Source organism: Vulpes lagopus, chromosome 7 (genome assembly GCF_018345385.1).
Source record: "Vulpes lagopus strain Blue_001 chromosome 7, ASM1834538v1, whole genome shotgun sequence".
Lineage (NCBI taxonomy): Eukaryota > Metazoa > Chordata > Mammalia > Carnivora > Canidae > Vulpes > Vulpes lagopus.
Genome location: NC_054830.1, coordinates 93,435,758 through 93,453,880, shown reverse-complemented (window position 1 = coordinate 93,453,880; position 18,123 = coordinate 93,435,758). Strand labels below are relative to the sequence as shown.

General features: G+C 44.4%; 1 protein-coding gene across 2 annotated transcripts in view; it reads left to right on the top strand.

Moving 5' to 3' along the window:
• The window catches only part of ACER2 (alkaline ceramidase 2), a 32,687-nt gene extending 16,042 nt beyond the window's left edge, over positions 1–16,645 (top strand). The window contains exons 2-5 of one of the 2 annotated variants that reach the window (XM_041762136.1): positions 1,437–1,574; positions 3,862–3,916; positions 8,344–8,481; positions 12,148–16,645. In XM_041762136.1, the coding sequence (XP_041618070.1) occupies positions 1,437–1,574; positions 3,862–3,916; positions 8,344–8,481; positions 12,148–12,389 (573 nt within the window). In that variant the 3' untranslated portion in view covers positions 12,390–16,645. The remainder of the gene's footprint in view (positions 1–1,436; positions 1,575–3,861; positions 3,917–8,343; positions 8,482–12,147) is intronic. The other variant, XM_041762135.1, reaches the window with a different exon arrangement.
• Positions 16,646–18,123: the final 1,478 nt, after the last annotated feature.

Sequence of the window (18,123 nt, the reverse complement as noted above, 5' to 3'; positions counted from 1 at the left end):
TTTTTTTTCTTTTTTTCTGCTTATCCAATCTAAAAAGGCTGAAAAGCCTTGGTGCAGGTCAAAGAACCTCCATACCCCCTGAAAGAGTGATGGCGGGTCCTTAAGGGCCATTTGCAAGGTGGGAGGAGGGGAGCCGCCTCTGTCATCCTCAGCAGGCAGCCTTTCATCCAGTAGCGAAGGATGCCAGCCAAGGCCAGGAGGAAAACACGACTCTCCTGAGGATTTGCTGCCTGGATTCTTTCCCACATACGTATTTCTTCTCTGGTTGAAGTTCAGGGCTACAATTCCTGTTCCTTCCAGTCAGAAAGTTGGCAGCTCCATCAATGATTTCCTGTGCCTTGATGATAAATGGTTTTCCTCTCGAAGAGATAAATTTGTATTTTGGAGGTTTCGGTGTACTTTGATTTCTTTATAATGGGATTTCATTCAAATGAGTTTCCCAGCTACGACCTGTTCCAGGGCTTTTGGCCAAAGTAAATTGTGCTAATGAGAAATAAAAGAAACTTCAGGAAAATCATGTGCTCCTAAATTTCAGCCATGGATGAGGCCTTGGGGATCATCTAGTCCAGCCTTTTCGTTTCATAGATAAGGAAATGGGAGTCCCAGGGAGAGAAGGAGCATGTCCCAGATCACGTCGCCACTTCTGGCTCTTTCTACAGAAAGCACCTCCACTGAGGGATGTGAGGGTGGGATTTTTCCAAGATTGGTCATGTCAAAAACTTGTCAAGAGTTCCAGTGCATGCTGGGCTGTGAGTTGCCAGTAAATATAGACACTCTTAGAATTTTTCCTTAAGCCTTTTAGCTTTCTGTGTTAGACACATAGGTTTTTTTCTTTTAAACTAGGGAGCTTTGTCAGTCGTCCCCGTTTTTCTTGTAAAAGTCCTACACGTTGTTCACCTTGTAGAACAGGGGTCGGAAGGCTAGGTCCCATGAGCCAAATGGGTCCACTGCCTGCTTTTGCAAGTCAAGTTTTATTGGTGTGCAGCCACGCCCATTCACTTACTGCTGCCTACCGAGGCAGACTTAGGTAGCTGCAGAGGTCCTGGGACCTGCAAAAACCCAAAATATTTGCTGTCTTACCCTTTACAGAAAAAGCTTGCTAACCCCTGCCATACAATATATGAAAAAAATATATAGAAAAGTAACACTAACGAAAACAATTATCCATATTTAAGACCCCCAGGGACTTAGATGGATTCTCATTTCACCATTCTCTTGGCTAAATATTTTACACATTTTTTGGTTATTTCTTAAGGATAAACTTCTAGAGGTGGGGTTCCTGAACTGGGCATGTGAGTGGGCTTAAGACTCCTGGTACTTAGGGCACAACTTCTTTTCAGCTTATACTCCGCCTGTGGCACCTGTACCTTTGCCAGCATTCACTAAACAAACGAGACATCCTTTGCTAACAGTTCAGTTTGCTTTCATTGATTCAGGGGCAGATTCAAGGTGGTGGTCTGCGTCCTTTCTGCAGTTACAACATGCCTGGCGTTTGTCAAGCCTGCCATCAACAACATCTCTCTGATGACCCTGGGGGTTCCATGCACTGTGCTGCTCATTGCAGAGCTAAGGAGGTGGGTACTTTTGTTCTTCCCGCCTGCCCCTTAGGCTGACCCTGTGTTGGGAACACACCAGCTTCTGGTTTTTGTTTTTGTTTTTATAAAGATCTGAGATAGAAAGATAGCAAGCACACATGAATGGGGGGGGGGGGGAGGAGTGGAGGAGGAGAGAGAGAGAGAGAGGAGAGAGAGAGAAAGAAAGAACCTCAAGCAGACCCCCTGCAGAGCACAGAGCCTGAGGCAGGCAGGGCTTGATCCCAGGACCCTGAGATCATGACCTGAGCTGAAATCAAGAGTTTGATGCTTAACTGACTGAGCCACCCAGGCTTCCCGCTTCTGGTGTTCATTTGTTTTGTTTTTAACCACACTCAAGTGTGGAAGAGGAGTCTGACTCTTCATGTAGAGTTCCTGACTGGGTGACTAGAAGCACATTTGATGGCTTGGTTCTAAACATTAAGGGGAGAGGGGAGCAGCTGTTTAGTGGATGCAATGCATCCCAACAATCCAAAGCTAGCTCAGCAGGAACGTCTCAAGGACCTGGTGAGTGCCTAGACCAGCCTGCCTAGCCTTAATTCTGTGCGAAGAATAGATTTGTTTACATGACAAAAATAAGGAGAAGAATCCTAGTGAGGCTATTGCATTTACACGCAGAAGGGGAAACAGAGGTCTATATACGAGGCAACTTCGACTCCAGGTACGGTACCATTGACTGGGCTAGGCTCTCTGACACCTGTCCTGTAAGCCTTTGCTATTTGCATAAGGATTTTCCTTTGGAAACTTGTCTATTCAAGTTTGGGTTGATATCCAGAGACAGGTTAGCCTTGTGTGTGCAGGACTTCCTTAACCCCCAAATACATCAAACTACTGCCCTTGTTGGAATACTCTGAAAATGCTTTTTCTTTGTGCCCATCTTTATTATTATTTAAGATTTTACTTTTATTTATGAAGGAGAGAGAGAGGGAGGCAGAGACAAAGGGAGAAGCAGGCTTCACAGGGAGCACCACGGGGGACTTGATCTTAGGGCTCTGGGGTGACAACTCCAGTGGAAGGCAGATGCTTAACTGACTGAGCCATTCAGGCGCCCCCCTATAAGATGGCGCCCCATCTTTAGAAGTGCTTTTTAATTCAATACTTTCTCATTCTTGAGGACATGGCATTTAACTGCTCTATCTTCTGAAGTCTTGTATATCTTACTCTGTGTGTGAGAGTTACTCTGTGTGATGTATTGACAGATTTCTCTCAGTCTTTGTTCTGAGAGGAGATACATGGTTCTTTCCACTGCTTTGCCTCTGAGGGTTGCTTTGAATGCTGGCAATACCAGGCATGATCAATGGTGATTGAAGAAGTATTTAAGAATACTGGCTGGCCAAGGAAGGATGCTATTGGTCTTGTCTTGTTGGCTTCCTTCAGTAGCCTTGAAGGAGTGGAAAAATAAGAGACTCGTTTCAGAACACTAACAGATTTTGAAGCTCTTCGGAAAACACACAAATTGCCAATAGAGAGATCTGAAATGGATTTGTAACAGTTTAGTGGTACTGGCTCTTATTAGGCCTGAATTGAGTAGAAGGTCCTGGACTTAGCTAGGTTTCTTGAGAACTCACTTTGTACATAATCACAAAGGAAATCATCTGTTTCATACTTAAAAATCTTTGCCCCTGAAAAGCTAGCCACCACTCCAGCTTGTTGGTCTCCGTCATTATATTAATAAATGGCAGCATCAGGGGAAGTATCCTCCTTTCTGGATCCTTTCTGCTGGGGTCTTTCTGCCTGTGGATCATTCCTTCCATTCTCCTAAACATACTTCACTCCTGTATATTGTCTACTGGGTCCTTAGCCCTCCTTAAATGGTCCCTCCCATTGGCCTGTAAGAACACTGGGGCCTCTCCCATCTTCTCTAGCCCTTAGCCTGGCCTCAGCCCAGGTCTGTCTCCAACCACCACCCTTTCTCTCTTGTCTGTCACAGCCCAGGGTCTTAGAAGTGCTTATTATATATGTAAGTGATCTCTGTGCCCAACATAGGGCTCAAACTCAAGACCCCAAGGTCAAGAGTCATATACTCTACCAACTGAGGCAGCCAGGTATCACAACCTAGCATATTTAAAAGTTATCTTCATCCTTTAGCTCTCATTTCTTCTTTAGCCCAGTGCAGTCTAGCTTCTGCCCCACTTCCATGCCTAAGCCCCCCTTGGCTATATGTCCAGGGACGGTTCTTCAGTCCTCCTGTGTCTTATGCGCTCTTCTCTCAGCTGTTTGCAGAATCCACTCCTCTCATCCTTGCCTCGTTCTTCCCTATGCCTCCTAGGATGCCACACCCTCCTGGAATTCCGCTCTGCGGCAGCTTCTTTTCAGACTCTCAGGTGAGCTCCTTATTGGCTACATACCTTTGCATGTAGGGGTCCCTTCAGGTAACCTCTCACTTGGCCTGGAAGAGCTCATTGACATTGCACTAATGGCTGAATGCATGCAAATGACTCCCAGGTGGGTGTCTGACTCTGTCCTTCCTTCTGCCTCCACTGTGGCACATCTGGCTACCTGCCTAACCTTGGACTCCACCTGTCACAGCCGTCTCGAATTCATCCAGATTCCTGATCTGCTTTTCCAGTCCTGGTTCTCTTGATATTTCCAGCTGCAGTAAATGGGAGCACCATCTACCCATTTGCTCAAGACAGAAGCCTGGTTTCCTGTCTTCCTTTCCTGAACATCCCCATCTGATCAGTGTCATTCTATTAGTTGACATGACAACTGACATCAAGTTTAATATCCTTAACCTGGCCCATTCTTCTAATAGTCCCAGTCTCTCTCTCTCTCTTTTTTTTTTTAGCTGACATTGCATTGCTGAAGTTCAAAATCTTAACAGACCCCTGCCTGCTGACCTGTCCTGCATGAAGCTCCCCCTTACACTCTATCCTCTAGCTGTTCCGATCTTCCCTACCCCCAAAGGGGCTTAGCTCTTTCTGTCCCCAGGTCCTTGTTCTTGTTGTACATACTTTTGGACTCTCCTGTTTGGCTCGCTTCTGGCTCATCGTTAACTCACCTGTTTTGTTCAGTTGTTCATAGCATCTCAAGCTTCTTTTCTGGCACCCATCCCAATTTTTTAGTAATTAAAAAAAGTTATTTGTGCTGGTTTTTTGTTTAGTGTCTGTCCCTTTTCTTGATGCAGACTCCACAGGCAGAGGTGAGGCCCTTATGTTCACTGCCATGTCCCAGTTCCCAGCCGAGTCCCAGCAAGGAAAGATAAGATGGCTGTTGGCCTGCTTTGATAAAATTCCCAGACGAGGGGATGCTTTTGTTTCTCTTTGCATTTCCTTCCAGGACCTTTCCTGCTATCATTAGTGATGATCTGTGATCTGTAATGGCGGGTGGCAGCTAAATATTTCTCATTGAGCCTCCCTCTGCTCAAAGGAGCTGGGGAAGCTTTCTCTTTCCCATTAGCCTTGCTGCTAGAGCTTGTTTCTAGTCTTTTCATATTTTATTTTATTTTTTTTAAGATTTATTTATTCATGAGAGACACAGAGAGATATATATAGAGAGGCAGAGACACAAGCAGAGGGAGAAGCAGGCTCCATGCAGGGAGCCTGACCTGGGACTCGATCCTGGGTCTCCAGGACCAGGCCCTGGGCTGAAGGCGGCGCTAAACCACTGAGCCACCCAGGCTGCCCTCTTTTCGTATTTTCATTTTCTTTTCTGAACTTTCTTCTCTCAGACCATGAGATAACAAAATTTTATTTCAGGCTATGACCTGATATTTAATGAAATTTGTGTGAATATTACTAAGTGGCTCAGTTGCATATAACATAAAATATTTTAAAAAATTATTTATTCATGAGAGAAACAGCGAGACAGAGACAGAGACATAGGCAGAAGGAGAAGTAGGCTCCCTGCGGGAAGCCCGATGCAGGACTTGATCTCAGGACCCTGGGATCACAACCTAAGCCAAAGGCAGATGCTCAACCACTGAGCCACGTAGGTGCCTCACATTCAACATATTTTATTTATTTTTAAGATTTTATTTAATCATGTGAGACACAGAGAGAGGCAGAGACATAGAGGGAGAAGCAGGCTCCCCACGGGGAGCTGGATGCGGGACTCAATCCCAGGACCCCAGGATCATGACCTCAGCCAAAGGCAGGTACTCAACCACTGAGCCACCCAGGCATCCCTAACATATTTTAAAGTAGGTGCTTTTTTACTGAGTATAGGAGACAACTTTGAGAATACAACAAAGGGTTAAGAAGAGGAGAACTGCAGTTATCAGCTCAGGTTTTTTTTTTTATCCTAGAATTGGGTCCTGTTGTATATATCACTTTTGTTCTGCTTTTCTCATTTAATCTCACACTGAGTCAAGTACAGATAGGCCTGGTCAGCAGCAGGTAGCAGGAGCTCTCCCTCTATGAACAGAGGAAGGGGCAGTCCCATGGCACCCTGAGATGCTGATTGGGCAGGGCTTTCCCCACACAGGACTCCTCACTCGGCATTCTGCTTCTCTTGCCACTTGGCACATGCACTGCCTCTCCAGCATATTGAGGTATGTTCTGGTGTGTTCCTTAAGCAAAAGATTCTAGGTTTAATTGAATTGAGTGTACCAAATTGTCTGTAGTTGTTGACACTTATTTTTATCCACATTCATTTTATCTTTTACAATAGCAAGGCAAGAGGCCTGTTCATTTTGCCTTCCACAGTGCCTAGCATGCATTCAGAGAATTTGGTACTGAATCAACGTGGTTGCTGTTGTTGGGGTTTTTTGGTTTTTTTTTTGAAGTCTGAGGGAAAAAATGTGTTTCTTAGATCACTGGAATCCAATTAACATTTTTTTTTACTTCCTTGTTTTATTTATTCATTCAGCAAGCATTGATTTCATGTCTATTCTGGGCCAGGCACTGCATATACTTGGTGAAAAGCAGGTAGAGTTCCTATTCTCTTTGAGCTTCCCGTCTAGTCAGATACTAGACCTTCAATCACACAATCACACAAATGAAAACTGTATCAGCTTGTGATGAGTGTTATGAAGGAAAATGGTGGGCACTCATGGTATGGACAATGTAACAGGGGTGGGGGCTGTCAGAGAAGGTCTATTTGAGAAGGCACCCTGGAAGCCGAGACCTGAGGAGGCAGAGAAAGCTGAGCTGAGAGAGAGGAGGAGCCTCTGAGGGTGAGCTGCCCAACAAAGTGAAGCAGGAATTTAGTGTCTCCAGTTCTGGGTCTCTCTCGAAAAGTTTTTCAAGGAATGCATTTAGCTCTCCTACAACAGGGTATTTCTGTTTGTGTTTTTTGAGTTGGCCTTTCTGAACCTATTTCCCATCCTGTTTTCACTGATGCTTGTGCCAATGCTTCTGTCAGGTGGCTGGGAAAGGTACCAACCAGTCAGGCTTTTGACATTTATACAACAAATATGAACAAATAGATGTGGCTTCTTCTCAGGTGCAGAGGTTACACATTGGACTCTGGGTCCCGAGAGGGAGCTTAGCTGACCCAGGAGCGGTCTGTGGAGGGAAGGAGAGCTTGAGGGAGAGCTGAGAAGAACCCTCAGCCACCAGCTGCCTCTGAGCATGCCTCCCTAGGAATGGAAGTCACCCTCCTTTATGAACAATTCAAGAACGAGGGAGGGAAATGACAATGGAAATTTCTTTGGGCTCTTAGGATTTGTTTCTGAAAAGCATTTTGTCCCAGTGTTTGTGAGAACTCACTTTTTTATTCAGCAAATCAGGGGAGCCCTCTGTGTTCCATGCTGTTTCAGGGGAAGACCAGTTGTCAGCAGGTAAAACATGGAGGATGCTAGAGGGGTTATAATCCCTACAGAGAAAATTGGAGGAGAGAAAAGGAAATGGAGGTGGGGTTGGGAGCGTCACTTAGCGGGTGGAGACAGGTGGTGCGATTGTTAACAACAGTGGTCAGGAAAAGGCTTACTGAGTGACATTAAGCAGAGACTTGGGAGGCTGTGAACCACATGAATATGTGAGGAAGAGCGCCCCAGGTGGCAGGAACAGTCAATGCTAAGGTCTGGGGAACATGCCAGGGATATTTGAGGAGCGCAAGGAGCCCTGGGGCAGGGGGTGTGCGGTTGATGAGCAGAGGTGGCAAGGGGCAGTGTAAATAGAAGAGCAAGTGGAGGGCAGAGAACAAGCCAGCACACATGGGGCCTTGTGGCCCCTGGGAACATGTTGGCTTTCCCTCTGGTTAAGTGGAAGACAGAGGGAGGCTTTGAGCAGAGCACTGAGAGTGGACTGTAGGAGCAGGGGCAGAAGGAGGCAGTTGCCATAACTCAGGTAGGAAGTGATGGTGGCTGGACTCAGGTGGAGGTGGTGGGAAGGGTATATAGACTTTGGGTATATAGTGAAGGTAGAGCTGATGGGTTGCATGTGGGGTGTGTGGACAAGTACAGTGACTAAGATACTGGCCTTGAGCTTCTGAAGAGCGTGGAAGGCTCTTTGCCTGAGCTGGCTGAGAGGAGAGCAGATCTTGGGCAGGAGGAGAGATTAGGAGTTCATTATGGACATGTTAAATTTAGGTCTGCGTTGCACAGGGGGAGACACGTCCAGAAGGTAGCTGGCTATGGGAGTCTGGAGTCAGGGAGAGACCAGGGTGAGAACACGGCTTTGGGAGTCATCTGCACATGTATGTATGGCATCCACGTCCACAAGCTTGTGGGGTGACAGGATGTGGGGTTGGACCTCCAGTGCCGAGAGGCTGGGGGGGGGGGGGGGTTGTGAGGAGCCAGAAAAGATTGGCCAGCAAGGCGGGTGGCAGCCCAGACTGAGGGTGACTTGTTTTCTGGGTCCCTGTGCAGGTGTGACAATGTGCGTGTCTTTAAACTGGGCCTCTTCTCTGGCCTCTGGTGGACCCTCGCGCTCTTCTGCTGGATCAGTGACCGAGCCTTCTGTGAGCTGCTGTCCTCCTTCCACTTTCCCTACCTGCATTGCGTGTGGTAAGTGCCAGCGACCAGACTGCAGTCTTCATCCGCCCGTGGGCAGGTACTCTCTTCCTTGTAGGGAACGCAGGTGTGCAAGAGGACGGAGCACGGCCTGAGCACTCTTCTCTCCTCACAGAAATGGTCAGATCTTTTGGAAGCAATGGAAAGTATTGTCAAAAGCAGAATAGGCTCTGGGGAGCAGGCTTAGCCAGATCAGAAAGACCTAATTGTGTGAGGTTCAAGTCTGTGGTCTCTTACCTCTAGTTCCATTACTAAAGCATAAAGGAGCTTGAAAGCTGAATCCGTAACCTGAACTCTAGCTAGATCTCTGGGGGTGGGATGGGGGTGGGGAAGGCTTGGGACAGAAGTGATGTGGGGACTGAGATGCTCAAGTGACCGGGTGAAGGCAACACAGGTCATTTGGGGACAGTCTCACCCCTTCACTTAACAGGTAGAGATAGATGCCCAGAGAGGTGAATTAATTGTTCATGATTGCTCACCTGGGAGTTCAGTCGTGGGAATTGGAGCATCTATGCATTGGAATGCTCAGGATATGTGGTTAAGTTTAAGAAAAAAAAAAAAAGCAGCAAACAGTTTATTAAACAGCCTGCAGAATCCTACACTCAGCTGAGAAGTTGAGTGGTTTCTTCCTCTGAACTGCTTCAGCTCCAAACCAGAATCCTGATTTCCTCGGTCCTCTAGGACTTCTGATTGCAAAAGAGAGCAAGGGCCAAGGGAAATCTGCTTTAGGATGTCCCTTATAAATTGAAAGCACCCAGGGAGAATTCTAGCGGTAAGGAGTTGGAAAAGCTTTATTAGATCCAAGATTCAGAAGAAGCTTGACTTCTATCAGGAATTGCCTTGAACATGGGAACTTGTATATATTTAACATGACTCAACCTGCTCTCAGTTTAAGGCTCCGGGACTCCCAGGACTGTTTTCCAAAAGACAATACAATGTAAAACAGCACAAACTGGAGATTCCAGTCTCAGGGTCCTTTTCCTGATATTTTTTAGGTTCAACCTCAACTCACACTAGTGAATTTACACACTATAGATTTGCTGAGTTATAATGGAGATCATAAAATGCAGATTTTAACTGTGTACTTTAATGAGTTTTGATAAATGTATACATGTATATAAAAAAGACTTCATTCAAGGTACTATAAGTACATTTTTAATCAAGTTTTTTGGTAATGTCAGCAATTTAAGCAAAATTCAAAAAGTAAGTTGTAATTAACTTAGTTTGAGTTTGAGAAATTAAGCAGGAGGTACACCACAGTTGAACCATGTTTTTAGCTCAGTTATGATGTTTTAAGAACAAATTTAAGCAGAGTAGTATAGAGAGGCTCTCATAATTCTGTCCAAAGAGTGATAACAATTGTTAACAACCTAAAGTTTATTCCTCCAGACTTTAAGATTATTTTTAAGTAATCTCTGCACCTAACATGGAGCTCGAACTGATAACCCTAAGATCAAGAGTCACATGCTCCATCAGTTGAACCACCCAGGTGTCCCTCCTTCCAGATTTTTAAAAAAGATTATTTGAGAGAGACCAAGCACACATGCACAAGAGAGACGGGTATGTCAGAGGGACAAAAGGAGAGGGAGAAGGAAACTGGAGCAGATTCCACGCAGATCTCAAGATAGGGCTCAACCTTACGACGCTGAGATCATGACCTGAACCAAAACCAAGAGTTGGCTGCTTAATGGATGTACCACCCAAGAACCCCACCTTCCAGATTTTTCACGTCTATTTCTCTAACTCTACCTTTTAAAAAATAAATATATCATTCTATATATGCTCCAAACTTTTTTTTTTTTTTTAATAGGATGGTGGACAACTTTCTTTGTTGTCCAATGCATATGTATTACCTTTCATATTTTTGTGTCCAATTAATATTTCATAGTATGGATGCTTTATAAATCATTTAGCCAAACTATTAATGGATAATTAGGTTATTTGTTCACATGCCTAAACATTTCCTTAGGTTAAATTTTATACATCTATACCTATATATAGATATATCTGTATCTATAAATGCAGGTACAAGTATAGATCTCTATCTCCAAATCCAGGGAGAGTATATTAATGAACACTTTCTATTAGAGTCTATAATATCTAATATATATGAAAGTATAGGTAAAAGGCATTAGCTCTTAAATGTTGTTAACCTGATTAAAAATATTTTCCTGTCTTTGTAAAGTTAGAATTATTGTTGAGCATCTTTTCCATTGTAATTTTAATGTGTATATTTCTTTTTTTTTTGAAAGGTACCTTTTCATTTGCCTTCTCTGTGGAGTTTTTTCTATTTTTAAAAATTTATATCTAGCATATCTAGCACCTAGTGCCTGGCACATAGTCACCAGTCATTACTGTCCAGTAGCTGTATGTATTATGCACATTTGCATCATTTTCAAGAGTATAGGGAATACTACATTAAGCCCTCATGGAGGCAACATCCAGCTTCAGTGCTTATCAGCCTGAGGCCAGTCTCACTCCTGCCATCCTCACCCACTGCCTGCTCCCCTACCGATTCTTTAAGGGGCATCCTGTGAAATGATTAGTTTTTGAGAGTTATTTGGAATGTAGGGATTTTATTTTTATTTTCCGAGAGACACAGAGAGAATGTGTGCATGAGTAAAGGGAGTGGCAGAGGGGGAGAGAGAATCCTGTGCAGGTTCCATGCTCAGTAGAGAGCCTGATGTGGGGCTGGATCTCACCCCCCTCTTAGATCATGACCTGAGGTGAAATCAAGAGTCAGCTGCTTAACAGCTGGACCCCACCCAGGTGCCCTGGAATATAAGGATTTTACTTTAATTTAAAAAAAATTAAAATAGAATTTAAATTCAATTAATTAACATATAATGTATTGTTGGTTTCAGAGGTAGAGGTCAGTGATTCATCAGTCTTGAATATAAGGACTTTAACTCTTTGGTCATACGGTACAAATATTTCTCCCTCCCCTTTTCCATTTATCTTTCAGGATAGAATGAGTTTGGTGCCATCTTGGTTTTAAAGATTCCTGTTCTCACACCTGTCAGTCTTTTCCTGCTCAGAATCCTGCTCACAGGATTTCTGGACTTTGTTTCATTCTCAGAACGGCTGCCCCCACCAGAGTTTATGAAAGTGTTTTCTTTGATTATATTTAAAAAAACATTTTAAGTCTTTCATTCATCTGGAATGGAATTCCACTCTAGGGTAGAAAGAAGGATTACATGCTTCTAGATGGTCCCTTGCTTGATAAAGATTCATGTTTAAATTTTTACAGACACAGAGTAAAAAAGTTTCCCTACTAAAACTGTAGTAGTTTAATTGGTATAAAAGGATTCCTAGTAAAAGGCAGAAACTATGTATATGCAACGTTGCAGTAAGAAGGTGGGATCTCATCAGATGTCAGTTCCATCTTCCTAGCACCTGTTTTAAATCCTTGGGCCTCAGTCTTTGGGGGTTGAGCCAAAGACTGTTACCAGGTGGAGTATTTTAGAACTTTCCAGAGCCGGCCCTGTTGGTTCCAGATTTGTTGGTCTCCTGCGATGCGGGGGACTGTCCTGACAGGAAGAGGCGCTGGCCTGTGGTTACCTCGGGGAGGTGGGCTGGGCCAGAGTGCTGGGCAGGCTCACCCAGGGCGGCAGCTCTGTTTGCACCTGTTCGGGGCTCACATCCTGTATCCTTCTGCAGGCACATCCTCATCTGCCTTGCTGCCTACCTGGGCTGCGTATGCTTTGCCTACTTTGATGCTGCTTCCGAGATCCCCGAGCAGGGCCCCGTCATCAAGTTCTGGCCCAGCGAGAAATGGGCCTTCATCGGGGTCCCCTACGTGTCCCTCCTGTGTGCCAGCAAGAAGTCACCGGTCAAGATCACGTGATGGGGAGGCTGGCTTCTCTGCTTGCTTTTCCCTCCTGCATCGGGCTTGCCAGTGAAGACAGCAGGGGGCTTGTAGAGCTAGGGGGAGGGCCTGTCTTTTTGGTATTCTGTTCCCTTGGGCTCTAACTAGTGTGGCCGTGGCCCACCAGGACTCCACTGTGCAGGGGGAAGGGTGTCTTCCCCTTTCCCGAAATTGTCAGAAAGTGGAGGGCTCAGGGGCACCAGGTAGATCTCCTCAGCGTCCCTTCCAGATGCAGGGACCTGTTGCAGCAGAGGCAGAGCAGTCCCTCAGTGGGGGTGGGGTGGGGGTGGGGGTGGGGTGGGGGTGGGGCTCATTTCCCAGCGGGGGTTTACTTGAGACTCTGTGGACCCCTGTACTCTCGGAGGAGACTCCTGCTCACAGACATACCCTGCAACAGGCAAGACCCACTGACCGATGGAACATGCCAAGGATTTTCATTTGGGGGAATGGCCCTAGAATAAAACCAAGCCAATGAAACCCACGAGGCCACTCGTCCACCTGGAACTCACAGTAACCAAGTTTATGTGCGCTTGCGAATCCTTTACTACCTCTGCTGAGAGCCGGGGACCTCAGAGGAGGGTGAAGTGGACAAAAAGACCCTCTGTGCCAAAAGCTACACTTCACATTGAGCCATTCTCGAAGATGAGCACAATTTTCAAATGTTGACATTGTTGGCTATCTGGCCCAGTCACCTCAGACACACGGAGAACAGGTGTGGGGTGATCTGGCTGCACACAGACCCCTGCCCCTTACTGCTGAGCTTTGAAGGTCAAGGCCTCCTTCCTGTTTGGTCAAGGGAGCTGGGGGCATGAATCCTGGTTCAGCATCTGGAGCAAACTTGAAGTTCTGGAAGCTTATGCTGATCGGAAGCCTTCCGTATGCTCTTCCGTGCTGGAAGTTATCCTTTAAAACCTAGCCTCTTTTTCGTCCCCTATTTCCTGAGGGAATAGGTGCTTCCTGTGGCTTCCTCGAGCATCTGACAGCTGCTTCTCCAGTCCTGCAGTGACTAGTCGCTGGCTTCCCAGGTTGCTGCTGCAGTGGGCAAGTCTGAGTTTTTCCTCAGCAGAAGTGACACTGGCTACGGCTAACCTCTTCACTGAGCTGAATGAAGATTCCAGAATTGTCAGCAAGGCGTGAGGGGGTAGGCATGACCTCAGGGATACTCACTGGAACTCCCACATCTCCTGCTTTGCAACATTGCATGGTAAAGGAAGGCAGGACACACGTGTCCTGGTGAGGACAGGAGTCTGAAGCTAAGGATCTGAGAGCTGGACAGTACCAGTCTTTGGCATGTCTAGGAACTCTTGCTCTAATCAGAATTTGTACAGGATCCTAGGTGAAGAGCCCAACAAGGAACAATGAATTGAGAGTTTAAAAAAGGAAAGGCTTTATTCTACTTTTGTGGTTTTCAAGTTATTTGTAGCAGAACCCTATTTAAAGTAAGAAATCTTGATGGAACCTAAACCTGAGAACTATGTTGTGATCTATTTGTTTAAATTTATTTTAAGGTTGAACTTATATATTTCCCTAATATCATGCAGTGAAAATGCAAGTTAAATTGGTTTCCGTGGTAAAAAATTTGGTATTGAATGAGCGTACCTGTTTATTATGGTTTAAAAATGTGCTTTGAAAAATAGTATTTATGTATTTGTGGGACCTTCAAATTCACCTCTGATACCTAGGTGGTTCTGTGGTTCATGGAACCACCTAGAGTTTTAGAACTACTGTTAAGTCCTTTGGTTTCAAGTCTAGAATTTTTTTTAAAGGGAAATATCAGTCCTCGCTTTAGATGGACTTACTAGGCATGGATTCTGGGCTCATCCATTCCTGCAGTATACAAATGCTCCAAAGTAGGGGGAAGCTTTGATGTACTTTAAGCCCAGCTGTCTTAGTGTGGAAGCATAGATGAGGAGAGGCAGGGGGTGTGGGAAGTGTTTGCATTCTCTATGAGGCTTAATTTCTGTTTAGGGCTCCTCAGTGACGGGAGCATTATTCCAGCAATCAAGAAGGGAGGAGGTCTCCTTATCAGGGAGGGAGGGTGGGTCACTGGGGAATATCACCTCCAGCTTCAACACTTTGACCTTGCTCTTCTGGAAGTTTCCAAGTGTCCTTTGGAAACAGGGATAAAATGTGACTGCTGGAAATAAGTGGCCCAACTCACAGGGCTGTTTCCATCCATCTTCTACAAGACAAAGGACTTAACATGTCAGAAAGGAGGTTTTTCCTGTAAAAAACAAAAACCCAAAAAACAACCCCCCCCAAAAAAAACCAGAAGGCCTTTCTAGAGATTGGTTTTAATGAGTTAAGGACTGATAAAGTATGGAATGGGGTAGATTTGAGAACAAAAACATTACTGTTGAACAAAAATCACTATAGCTCTTAGCATGAAGATGGTGAATCAAGAAAGTAGGAGTTGAACAGTTTTTTTTTTTTTTTTAAGATTTTATTTATTCATGAGACACACACACACACACACACAGAGAGAGAGAGAGAGAGGGGCAGAGACACAGGCAGAGGGAGAAGCAGGCTTCATGCCGGGAGCCCAACGCAGGACTCGATCCTGGGACTCCAGGATCAGGCCCCAGGCCGAAGGGAGGCACTAAACAGCTGAGCCACCAAGGGACCCCAAAGTTGAACAGTTCTATTTAAAGTTAGACTTATAGCATCATTCATATTTATACTTATGATGCTTTGATAGTACTACACAGTCTTGAAAGAAATTTGGAAAACTATAGGAAAGTTGAAGAGAAAAAAAATCTGTATTTTCCAAGGACAATCATTGTTAATATTTTGGTATTTTGGTGTATTCCTCCCCCGACCTGCCTCGAGTTGTAAATAGATGCCTTTTAGAGTGGACAGTTCAACTGGTAACTTGAATGGAATGTAAATACCAGTTGTGTATATTTCATGAGGAGCAGCTTTTGGAATATACTCGTGTTAGCTATACACTTGAGAGCTCATCACTGGATTCTGACTTACTGCTGAGTCTTCTTTTTAAATTGAGCCTGACATGAATAGGTCCTAAGAAATAATGAACTGAATTCTCCTTTTGATAGGCCTCTACTCTTGGATTCGTGAGCTGTTAAAAATAGGGCTCTACAGTTTTTTATTCCCCAAATGTAAAAAAAAAAAAAAAAAGTGAATAGCTTATTAATTGATGTGCAATCAGGAATCTTTTTGGTTTTTTCCCCTAATCATACAGGGAAGTGGAGATTTGACATTTGGGAGTTAGGTCACGGCAGTTACTCATCATGGCTGTCAGATTTTTGTTCTCCTTAGAATTTGCCAAGATCGATTACCAGCAGGAATTGGATCTAAGATATTAAACATTACTATCCTAGTTATCAAGCAATCATTTAAGTCAGTGATTCTTATTTTCAATCAAACACTGAGTGGTGATTCTTTTAGAAAAAAATCTTTTCTCCTCTTTATGATTAGGATTATGGTATTAGCACTTCAGTGGCTATATTTAAGGCATATGATGGGGAAGAGATACCTGAATCTATTTGGTAACAGGCTGCATTTTGGGAGAAACTATGCCTGTCCCTCTGATGAGTGCCTAAAATATTAATTGTGGATGAAAGATGTCCTGTTGGGGGAATCTAAGCTTGATGGACATCAAGCACAGACTTTCTAAATATACAGTAACTTGTTATTTTTATCGTATTTCTCAGGTGTGTGAAAACTTCTCACCAGTTCATCATGCTTACGTGAGCCAGGGCCCTGTCGGAGGCTCTGAGCATGGGAGGGAGTCTTCCTTGGCTCTTCATCCCATGTGGCTGACATGCAACCATCCCTGGGGGAAAGGGAAGGGCTGAAGCTTGTCCAACGGATCCCCTCTCATAGCTCCTTTTCCCCAAATGAGCTGGGAACCTTTCATTGCCAGCTCTTTGCCTCGGTGCTGCCATTCCAGCTGGCCAAAGAGAATTCACAGGCCAGATTGGGGTTCTCAATGAATTTTGTGGTTATTCTCCTACAGACAAAACAAAAAGGCCTCTATTCTAAAGGACTAATTGAATGGTTTCTTTCTCTACATGTTAAACCAGATTGTGGACTATTTTATAATCACAGTGTGTAATCAGAGCATATATAGTATTTTCAGATATATCCCTTGTTTTATACTTTATATAGTTGTGCCATATAAGGGTGGTATGCCCACTGCCTGTGGTAGCATTTAGTCTCCATTGCTTTGGGAGTGATTTTGAAATGGAGCTTTTGCACTTTATGCTATTTTTGTGAACTAGTACCGTTACATTCGATATTAAAGCCCTAAATGGCATTTTCTGTGAATATGTATGTTTGTCTTTATTTCCAAAACGACTTCTGAAATAGCTGAAAATGAAAAATGTATTTAATGGGTTGTCAAACAAGGCACATTTTCCCAGATTAATTTGTTAATGAATTGGGTATCGTTTTTAAGCATACTTTGGATTAGCGTAGCTGTTCTCGGAGCTGTGACATTAACACACCTAGTACTTCCAGCATAAGGTGCCTAAGTGCATACTAAATGACTTCCTTTTGCAGGAAAATTATGTACCCATTTTTCTTAATTCTCTGTGACCCTTTTTTTAATTATTTAAGATTTCATAGGTCATCGTATTTAAAAGAACAACGTGACCACCAAAAGAAACTGGATGAGTATTATCGGTGTCATTAACAGTGGGGTTTTTAGACTTTTTTTCTGGCCCGGGTGAGGGGATAAGGAATGGCCAGAGAGCCTTTTGACAGTCTGGTGGGAGTGGGAAGTCTTCTAGGGAAGTGCCTATACGTGTAATTTTCTGGGAATTCAAGTGTCCCTAGAAGCCACCCAAGTAAAGAACTCCTCCTGCAGGACGGGGCACTAGACTGTTCCCTCCACAGGTCTGCTTTCCCTACACCCTCTAAAACCAGTGCTCCGCCCCTCCCCCCTCCTCCTCTAGGTGTGGACTTTCCATTAGGAGGGGCTGGAGGGAGCCAGACCAGGGTCCCTGGGATGTGCCTTTCAAGTGTCCTCAACAAAATGGGAGCTTACATTTTTCCTCAAAGCTCTTTCCTGGTTTATAGTTTCAGATACTCCATAAGATTGTATCTGGGTCTGTCCTATTATTCCGTCTTTTGGATTATTGGATTTTTTCCATAATAAAATTTAAGAGGTACACATTTGGGGTTTTTTGCCCTTCATTCTGTGTGGGGTGGGGCTCAGCGTCCTTCCTGCCCCGACCTGAGTGCTGGCTGCCTTTCTCACTCTTGGCTTCAAGTGGCCACTTCGTCTAACAGGCTCCAGGCCTAGTGATGCCCCACTTACCTGGGAAGTCTCTCTGGGTAGTAACTCATAAAAAAGGGAAAGAAAGATCAATCTCTCATGTTTTTTAAATTGGTTTATTTTATATTTCTTATTAAAACGTTTGGTTTAGCTGCTTTTACCACTGAGAACAGAGACTGTAACACTATCTTAAAAATTTAACAAATAGCAATAAAATAAATTTCTGTGTTAAAGCTAGTCACAAAGTGGCTTAAGGTAAAACCAGGGGCATGAGGAGACAAAAAGGACGGTGACATTGGTGACATTTGCTAGGCAAGGGAATCTGAACAAAGAAAGCCATGGCCTTGGGTGGAAAGGACAGGGAGGGACTCCTGGAGTAGTATCGCCATCTTGTGGCCTTTTTGGGAATTCCTCTCCGTGGTGCACTTGAAGCCCTTCCCAAGTACAAACCACCCCAGAACTCCATATAATTATCTCAAAACTCCAAGTTACACAGTTTCTTTCTGGGTCCAGGCATGTTTTCCTG